Source organism: Magnolia sinica, chromosome 2 (assembly GCF_029962835.1).
Source record: "Magnolia sinica isolate HGM2019 chromosome 2, MsV1, whole genome shotgun sequence".
Classification (NCBI taxonomy): Eukaryota; Viridiplantae; Streptophyta; class Magnoliopsida; order Magnoliales; family Magnoliaceae; genus Magnolia; species Magnolia sinica.
Window position 1 is genome coordinate 115890094 of NC_080574.1, and position 10148 is coordinate 115900241.

The window sequence follows — 10148 nt, forward strand, 5'->3', positions numbered from 1 at the left end:
ACCCCTTAATTGAGATTTGGTAACTCAATTCTCGAAGATTAGCAAACAGGATTTATTCTTATTGAAGAACTCCTAATTTCCACATAACACATTTTGATTCTTACCACACCTAATGTGATTATAAAGATCATTTTGATTTAGTTTCTAATGTGCTCAACTCAGGTCTTCCATTCGCTGCTTTGCATCTTCATTTGTTTAGCAGACATTTTCACTTTGTTTCGACTCCATAAATCATACAAGTAACCATTCCCTTATGAGAATGGCTCTGTGCAAGATTTCTAATTTAAGTTTGTCCATCGCATTATAAGTAAACCTCTAAACACAAAAATACACAGCTCTCTCAATAAGTTCCTCTCAATACTCTCTTGTTTCTCAAAGGATTTCTGTTGCCACTTTGAATCATCTAAAAAAGAAAAATGATTTCTAGTATGAACAATTTCCACCTTGTATTGTTACATCACCCGTTTATATATGAGAAGGACACGTACAAATATTTGTATGAGAGGAGACATGATAAATAGTAGTGTCCCCTTCTTCTGTATTGAGCAGAGAAAATTCAAAAGATCGTGTCGTTATCTCTAATCATTATGGTGATGTCTAAAAAGAGTATCTTTAGTTATATATTTTGGCACAAAATCTAGCGAAATCTTCATCCTTAATTATAAATAGCTTGTCATTATCTCTAATCACTTCGATCGAGTCGACATCTGACCCTTCCTCATTCACCACAACTGTATTGCTTGCGTCAAATCCAAACTTTTCCCCTGTAGAAAAAAGAAAAAATAATAAAGTTACACCTCAAAACCCTTTGTATTCTAATCAATCAGAACAGTTAGTGTTAGTCATATACCAGCCAATTCAGTAAAGTAAATATTGGTAAACTACGACTACATGATATAGGCATATATATATATATATATATATATATATATAGAGAGAGAGAGAGAGAGAGAGAGAGAGAGAGAGAGAGAGAGATGAACACACATAAAGAAAAGAGAGAGAAGAAGAAAGGAAGAAGAAGGAAAGAAGGGAAGGGAGGAGAACTAAGGTTAGGGAAACCCTAGCTCTAATACCATGAAGAAGGGAGAAGAGAATTTGGGGAAAATGTTGTGTTAGGAGCAAATGACTCCCTAACCCATTTTATGAGTATATACAAAAGGGTATGGTGTCCTGAGCAAGCACCAAAATGAACATACATATATATAATATGTATGAATGTATGCATGTATGTATAAACAAATTTTAAAAAAAGGCACTAAGTGAGTTGGAAAAAAGTCATATCATCCATTTACAAACTATAGTTACGATGAAGCCTAAGGGTGCGTTTGGATACTCAGTTAAATTAAATTGCAGTTCATTCTAGTATTACAAGGGAAATAGAAAAAAAGTGGAGATGTCACCATTTTAATTTATAACAGCTACCAAACACATAATTGCAATGCTTTCTATTTGAACTTGCACTTGAAACAACAGTATTTGCAATTCTTGAGGGCTTCCCCACATTAGGAATGGAGTTGGCCTAAGCCACTTTGCTCATTTACTCTTTATTGCATTGCATGAATGAAATTCAACTCAATTGAGGATGCAAAAACAGCATGAATATTTTTACCACTGTTTTTTTTACTCAAATGCATGGTAGATAAAAGGGGAAAGCATACCTGCTATGTTCTTAAGCTCTTCCATGGAGCTTGGTAACCTTATCAACTTGCCAGCTTCTGAGAAAGGGTCCCTTAGCAGGGGATGGCTTCTATATAAGTTCACTCTCATACACAACCCACCATTTTTACCGCTGTTGGATGCTTGTTCTTGCTTTGAGGACACTCGTAGCTGCTCTCCAGGAGTTTCTATAACTGTAATTCGATGACCCACTTTACGTTTTTGCACAATTTCTTCAAGAACATCAAGTGGCAGTCCTCCTCCATCTGTATCACTCGCTGTCTTCATGCTTACATTTATGTAGTCTATGCTGGCACCATTCATGACCAAGAAGTTCACCATATCTATGTGATTTTCGGCCACTGCAATTTGCAGGGCAGTTAATCCTTGGGCATTCTTCGAGTCAATGTCTAGTCCATGTTTAAGAAGCTCTTTCATTGTAGAATGATCGTTTCTCTTTGCCGCGAGGCAGAGAAGATCTCCATTTATGTTGGGATTTGAGACCAATGCGTGATGATACAAGACCCTAAAGATGGAGTGGTGTTCCGCAGAGAGAGCATCCCATAAGGGAGTGTTTCCATTCACATCTGCATTTAGTAGAAAGATCAAGAGAAATAGAAAACAGGACTGGCAAGCAAATGTGTTTGATCAAGTACTTTCTCACCACGCCAATGGACTTTCGGTGATCCGAATATTTACCACTTAATGTAGATCATTGGCCATAGTTGTCAATTTTCATGGGATGATTAGAATCATCCGATAAGGGAGAGATATAATGGAATGGCCATCCCATGATGGGGCCTACCCTATTAACAAAGATGGTCCCGCTTTTTCCATTGCCAGGTCAAGAAAATGTCATTTCTTTTGTTCAAGGATTGTTTAATACCACTTTAAATATGATTACCTTGTATATTTATGTTGCAGTCATGCTTGAGTAGAATCAAAACACATTCTTTGTACCCTTTGGATGCTGCAATGTGCTGATGGCCAGAAGATTGCACTAGTTAGTTACAGAAAATCTGTGATTCTTTGAAGTTGAGAGATGAATGCTACTAGGGGATGTGCATTTGCAATCCCCAAACTGCAGATGTCACACACAGGACAATGTGGCACACATGTGCAGGATCTGGGCTGTTCATCAGATGGACTCCGCTATTATAGCCTGGCCCAAAAATCAATCCACTTTTCTCTTCAGGTGAGCTACTCGTATATATTGAAAGTGGACTACCAACTCACTCCTTTTAGCTGTTCATTTTCTAGAAAACATTTGGGCTCATGGGTTTAGCCATCTGATTTTTGGGCCATGGCACGTTAACAGTGGGGACCAATGGATTTGCAGTAACATTCTAGGTAATGAAAAATTCTTCTCTCTTTCTTATCATTTAAATAACTGGAAACATACCAATGGTGTTCTTCCTTCGGAGTCCCTAATATTCGGAACCATGCCTTCTCTAAGAAGCTCTTCTAGAAAAGCACTGTTACCAGTAGCAGCGACGGTCAAGAGATTCTGTGGTATGATCAGGTCATCATGTTCTCTGCTCTTCATTAACAAATCCTCAATGCTTAGATCCTTCAGCTCTCTGTGGTGCTGCAAAATATAAAACCGCTCAAGATATCTGCTACCATTTTACATTGTTTGATTAACTGATAATAACATGATACCGATGATGGAAGAATTATATGGTTGTTAACTTTGGATGGTATCCACACATCCTTAGTTTGTACAAGCGGGGCCCATGGGTTGTCCACCCACACGGTGGATGGCCCATCAATCAGTGGCACAATCCGCAATCGACTAAAAGGAAGACCAAATATTGGATGACTAGGGTTTTCCAATCTGATTTCTTTTTAGGGTTTGGAAGTGAGGAAACTTGGGTTTTCACATTTATAAGTTCATCTAATATCTTGTACTTTCATTTTTATGATGCATTGTTCATCGCTTTGTGCCATGTTTCACGTAAAATCATGTGTTCTCTATGTTGCTTTGTTTGCGTTTATCTTTCGTTGTGTGATTCGAATTCGGGGTTTGCTTCTGCGTAGAGCTGGGCACAGGATGACTCAACTTGCCTAACTCGACTTGTCCGACTTGTTTAGACCCGACTTGAACCGAATTGAATGGGTAGGTCGGTCCGAACCGAGTAAGATCCACCCAATCCGAACTCAAACCGAGTCGAGTTCTAGGTAACTCGATCTAGTCAGACTCAACTCGGATTCGGGTATATATATATATATATATAAAATCCTAGTTTTCAAGTATCTTTAACCCTATACGCCGCACCCGACCACAACCCCGACCCAATCTCAATCTCTCTCTCTCTCTCTCCCTCCTCATTGATCCTCCTCTTCCAAGCCCGGCAACCACCCACCACCACCACCCTCCTCTCTCTCTCCCCTCCCCTCCCTCCTCTTCCAAACCCAGCAGCCACCCACCACCATCCCCACCTCCGCCCCCTCTCTCTCTCTCTCTCTCTCTCTCCACTTCCTCCCTCCCTCATCTCTCGATCCAAATTGGTGCCAACTCGAACCGACTCGGTATGGATTAGTCTAGGCTAGACACGAACTCAGATCGGTTAAGGCATGCTGGACTCGGTACAGAGTCGAGTCGAGTTCGGGTTAGGCCTATTTCAAAAGCGGATTGAGTCGGGTCAGCCCTAACTCGGTCCGACTCGACTCGATGCCCAGCTCTACTTCTGCGGCTCCCAAAAAGCCCCACAATGGCCCATATCCAAACATATAAGTCCTCCCAATGATGTACAACATTCCTTACCTGAAGGAAATTCTTGAGAATGACTATGTTCTCTTCATTTGCCTGCATTGCCTCTATAAGAGTGCTGCTCTTCAACCTCAGGAGCTGACACAAGGTCTTCGTTCGGTATGTAAAGTGCTGAGGCTTTCTGCAGAGAGCGCTGATCTCTCCAAAGATATCTCTCCTTCTTAAGGTTCCCACCACTCTTTCTGCCTCCATGTCACAGGCAATGATTTCTACTTCGCCTGACACCACGATGTAAACATTGTCTGGCGCTTCGTTGTGCATTATAACATCCTCCCGAGGTGGGATATACTCTGCTTTCATCTCTGTAACCTGCTCCAAATCCATGTAAATATCCTCAATATCAAGATTTGGATCACACTACATTGTGCACGATTGCAACAATTTACTAAATTGTGGTAAGTCATCTGCCATACTCATGGAGCATGCACGAATCTCATTCCAAACTGTTCAATTCGTGGGTCCCATTGTGGACTACCTTAATCATTTGATTTAAACTTTTGAATTTGAGTCCACCATGGTCACTAGCGATTGAACAATTGGGCCCGCATTTGGATGGTCTTGATTCATTTACATGTATGGTGATTGAGTTGCAACAATTCTGGGCTAAGCACACTACAGATTCTAGTCCAAGCGAGGAATCCTCGATGTCATTTTCAGTAAGACTGTTGATTGGGATTTGGAGATTAATTCCATTGGAAGAGAGTGAAAATTCTCACCAGAAGCAAGATATTTTCCCTTGAGACGTCTTTGAACAGATAAACCTGGTCGACAATTGGTAGGAAGAGATGCTCGCAAATGCTTTTACAGATTGATTTTGGCAGCTGCTCCATCAAGTGTTGCTGGTTCAAGCTCTCCGCTCGGAACCTCAGACACATGTATGCCAATATCTGATCTTTCAAGCGTGGTGGTAGATGATTTCGACATACAAAATTCGAAGCTGCCTGTATGCTGTTCCTCTGCAATGCAAGACACATGATCCAATGAAAGCATGAGTTCCATGAATCACGTGCACCAAAACATCTCTATTGTCTGTGGCATTGGTAGGCCACCAACAAGCTGCAATAGCCATTTGATCAGTTGCACGAAAGTGGATTCTTAATCACCAATGATCCACATTCATCAAACAAATATGGTTCTTTATAGAACATCATAAGAACTTCAACGAGAGTTGTTTCATGTTATGTGATTATAGGATTGGAAACTTACAAATTCCATTGTGCGGCGGGTCCCTTCAACAACCAGATTGGTCATGTTTCCAATGAGATAAGCGGTGAGGCCTAGATTGAAGAGCATGTAGAATATGTTGAAGATCATCTCCCTAGTGTTCACAGCATGGAGGTCACCATAACCAACGGTTGTCATGGTGGTGATGGACCAGTAAAGGGAGGAAATGTAACGGATCCAAAGGTTTGCTTCTCTAAAGTTTGGAATCACAGAGCCAATCCATGTCCGCCCTTGATGTGGATACCGATCGGCAAGCAAGTAGTACAGGCACGCAGCACAGTGAACCAGAAACAATGTAACCTGCATTAACAGTTCTCAAGTTAAAGAAATGCGAAGGTCTAGTTGAAAATCAGGGTCCCAATCCTAATGTGGCAACCTATTTGGGAGATCTGTGCTGTTCATTAGTGGAACGATCATGTATGCATGCTCTGTGGCACACCAGTCTAGTCCAGTCATCAGGTGGGCCACACGGGTATGGAGAAAAGGAAGAAAGTGATCAACTGTCCCGGTTTGACAGATGCATTGATCGGATCAGCCTGTAAAAGATAAGACTCTCGTAGCAGCATGATGTGCAACATATATTCTAGATCTGGACCAATCGTCAGGTGCGGCTCACCATGATCATTCCCTGGCCCAAAACCAGGATGGTCCACTTATCAAGTGGATAGTTGAATAAAGAAAGACCAATGGTCTAGATTCATGCCCACTCAGTGGCCACATGATTAGTAAATCAGCCTAATTTTCTGGCGATCGCATGTCCCCATAGAGCCCCACCTGAAAATTAATGGCCCAGCTTCCTCACAAGTTTGCCATATCTTCATGTGTGATGCAAATCAACCCTTGAATCTCTCCTCAGGAAGGACCACATCAGGACATCTCACAGAAAATTCCTTCCTCACATCAGTTTTTTTTAAAAAAAAATCATTAACATGTTGGTCCACTTACAGATAATAATCTAGCACATCTTATCCAAAAATAGCTGTATCTGATGTCCTTTTCAACTCTGCAATAATACAAAAAAAAAAAAAAAAAAAAAAAGAAGAAGAAGAAGAAGAAGAAGTTATTACTGATGAAATGCCTTTCCTTTCTTCCACAGAGTAATCAAATAACTTGAAAGGTAAAATCACCTTGTAAACAGTTGTTTAACCTTCCTCAAACGCCAGAGTCTTAATATGCCCAACAGACTGTAAGATAGACCTGATCGGTTCTTCCCAGTAAACAGGTATCCTAGAGATTCAAATGGAATTGTTGAAGCCACATCCATGATGAACCATGTGGACAGATACCTGAAGCGAAAATCACAAGAAACCTATCATCATCATTTGGAGTCCGCTTTACAAATCTTGTTTCACCAAAAATCCTTAAGGGGCTATTAAGGTATGTTTGTTTGCACCAAATATCACGAAATTATATGATTTTTCCTGTCTAAGATCATAAAAATTAATGTCGATTCTGTCAATATGACTCTTTGGGAACACAAAGAAAACTTTGGAAAAGAAATGGATTTCTATGAGCATCTACTTTTCTCCTGTTTGAGAAGATAATATACTGTGGCCATGCCGCCATACCACTCTGAACGGTGGTGCCGAACATGGCTGTTTGAGCAGAGGAAGAAGGTTCTCAAGGTCAGTTAGGCCCAAAAATGGAATCATCAGTGGCAATGGTAGGCTGCGGTGATGATGTTTGAAGGTGGGTTTCTCTGTTGCTGGAGAGGAGGACCAAGATGAGGGAGGTTGGAATTGAAGCAGAAGGATAGAGAGCCAATCTATGGCTGAGATGAGCATTGGGAAGATGGGTGATTAGTATCAGTGCCACACAACTCTAATACCATGTTAATTAGAAAAGACTACATTATGAAAATTATATTATATCTATTTATTGAGAATTAAGAGAATATATAGAAGAGGTAGATCTGTAGAGATCTAAATAGATATACATGCATGTAATCTCTAGCTATCAATCATACATATACAACTACACATACATATCTTTCACTCTAACAATTCCCATTTGTGAAATGATGTCTATTGTGGGCCTTAACTTCCCATTAATCATCTTAATTAGTGTACCACAATGGCCTGGGACATCATGCCCATGTATTATTTAAGAAACCACACTTTATATTTTCTTTTTCTTTTTTTTATGTTATTCTCTCAAGAGTAATCATCATGTTTATAAAGTATGCACTGCAATTTGGTGTAGGATCTGTTTCTATCCCCAATATTTTCACATGTTAATTTGGTGTATGGGTCCCACTAGCTATGAGAAGTTACACGAAATGATACGAAAAAACATAGCTCTTCGATTGGATGGTGAAGATCATTTAATCAATTTGATGCTTGTGTTAGTCCTGAAGAAGTCAGCCATTGATTTTACGGTTTCAGATCAATGGTTATGTGGACCACACAGTCCTATACACTGATTTTCAATGTAACAACAGTATAATAATGTTTGAACAATAGATTATAAGAATTTATTATTAGTTTTTTAGTAATCAGAGGCAAATGTAAAGGATAAGAGAAACCAACCTAACTGCAATTTTCCTTGAATCATGTACTAGAAGTTGAGTTCTTGAGTCGATGTAAGCCACGAAAAATGTTAGAACGATATCGATGGTGAAAAACAGGTCGACAACGCTGTCAGCAATGTAGAGACCTCCTTTGGGTGAAGCATTCATGAAGGCAACCTCAAATGGGTAAACCCATGCTGAGTAGAATACCAAAATCACCATGAATGTTTCCCAGCACCTGAAAAAAAAATAAAAATAAAAATAAAAAATTAAAAATAAAAAATACATTGACACATACATTAATATGCAGATCTCTCTCTTCACAAGCACAAAGCCCAGTAAATCATTTTTTCAATTTTATTTGTTTTTGGTGGTGTGCTATAAATAATTTATTTAACTGATTCAAAATTAAAATACCATTTTTTTGCTAAAAGATTCACAAAATTTTAGATGTCATATAATTTTTTATCACTTGTTTTGATCCATTTCTGTTGGACGTGAGTTTCTTGTAATTCCTGTAATCCAAAGCTTTGTAGGGCCCACTGTGATGTCTGTGTGAAATCCACGTCGTCCATGAGTTTCATTGAGTCATTTTATGATGAAGCCCAAAATTGAAGGTCTAAGAATCAAGTGGGCCACGCCACCAAAAAAACAGTAAGATGGAAACACCCACCATTGAAACCTTCTTGAGATTCACCATGACGTGTATATGCCATCCAAACCATTCATGAGGTGATTCCCATTGGGATGAATGGAAATCACAAATATCAGCCTGACCCAAAACTTCTGTAGGCCCTAAGAAGGTTTCAATTGTGGCCGTTCAATCCTCACTGCTTCTTGTGGTGTGGCCCATTTGAATCTTGGGTCTGCCTCATTTTACGGTTCAAATTCTAACATGAGCTTGAAAAACTGATGAACGGGGTGGATTTCAAACAGACATTACAGTAATCCCCATAGAGCTTTGTGTTACAGGAACTCTCACGTGAAGCTCTAAGCAATCTCAAACCCATGCATTCAAACACACACAAAGAAACTTTTACACAATCATTCACATAAACGTACAAATACACTCCAAACCATACGGTATACACATACGAAATACATTCATAAATAGCCAAACCTGTATCTTGAATCCATGGGGGTGATGATTTTCCTAGTGGAGTTGATCTGGGTCTGGTTGAAGCTCGACGCACCCAACGGCGGCAGGATAAGCTTCGACAGGTTACGCAGATTAAGCGAGGCCGAGTTCTCATCGTCCCTCTCGAGGACCGGCTTGCGCTGGCCCTGGTTGGAGTTCTTCATCCTGAATTCACTCACAGAGTCCGATTCAAGGTATCCATCTCGTTCGATTCCTGACTTGTCGAAGCTCTTCGTCTTTGGGACACCTCCACAATCCCAGTCATGGTATAGTGCAGACATCAGTAGTGATATTTCTTAATTTTCTTACAGAGTTCTTGAACTTCTCAGCTACCAGAGGAATGAAGGAATGAGGAAGAAAGGTCCTGAAATAATGCTGGTTGGCCCACTACAGGATGGTGGTCCTTACATGAGATAAAGAGGAATGGAAGTGTCCACTCCAGATTGCATCAATGCATTGATTGGAGGTTGCGATTAAGGCCACAAACAGAATGGTTGGGTAGTGCATGCTGTTTGTTTTGTGGTTGAGATACTTTGGCTTGTTTTGGGGGAAGTTATTTAATACTCTGGCTGAATCTGATTCTTGATACTCAGGCACTTAGATATTGTGTACACAAGCATTAACTAAAATTAAACCAATGGTCTCTATGTCACAGTTCCAAAATCAGATTGATTGAGAAATCGATTTGTGGACACTGCAGGTTTGTCTAAATTAGACCATTGGATTTGGTTTTTTGTTTTAAACCGTTCAATGAATGTCCCATGATCAGGTAACTAAATAAGTATAACTTCTTGTTTGCTGATATATCTACCTTAGGACCCATAATTTAGATAGTTTAATTTGAATTT

At 39.9% G+C, this 10148-nt stretch overlaps 1 protein-coding gene across 3 annotated transcripts; it reads right to left on the reverse strand.

Annotated features, from left to right (window-relative positions):
• Positions 1-404: 404 nt before the first annotated feature.
• Positions 405-9748, reverse strand: LOC131237437 (potassium channel AKT2). 3 transcript variants are annotated; one of them, XM_058235193.1, is made up of 11 exons: positions 9283-9743; positions 8182-8400; positions 6781-6939; positions 6599-6656; positions 5636-5953; positions 5146-5385; positions 4424-4738; positions 3059-3244; positions 2561-2636; positions 1659-2243; positions 405-764 (listed from the first exon to the last, which is right to left on the reverse strand). In XM_058235193.1, the coding sequence occupies exons 1-11, from the start codon at positions 9579-9581 to the stop codon at positions 613-615; spliced, it is 2607 nt and encodes an 868-aa protein (XP_058091176.1). In that variant the 5' UTR covers positions 9582-9743; the 3' UTR covers positions 405-612. The 3 variants fall into 3 exon arrangements, with proteins under 3 accessions (XP_058091176.1, XP_058091177.1, XP_058091178.1); XM_058235194.1 differs by lacking the exon at positions 5146-5385 and having other exon boundaries at positions 9283-9746; XM_058235195.1 differs by lacking the exons at positions 405-764; positions 2561-2636 and having other exon boundaries at positions 2102-2243; positions 9283-9748.
• Positions 9749-10148: the final 400 nt, after the last annotated feature.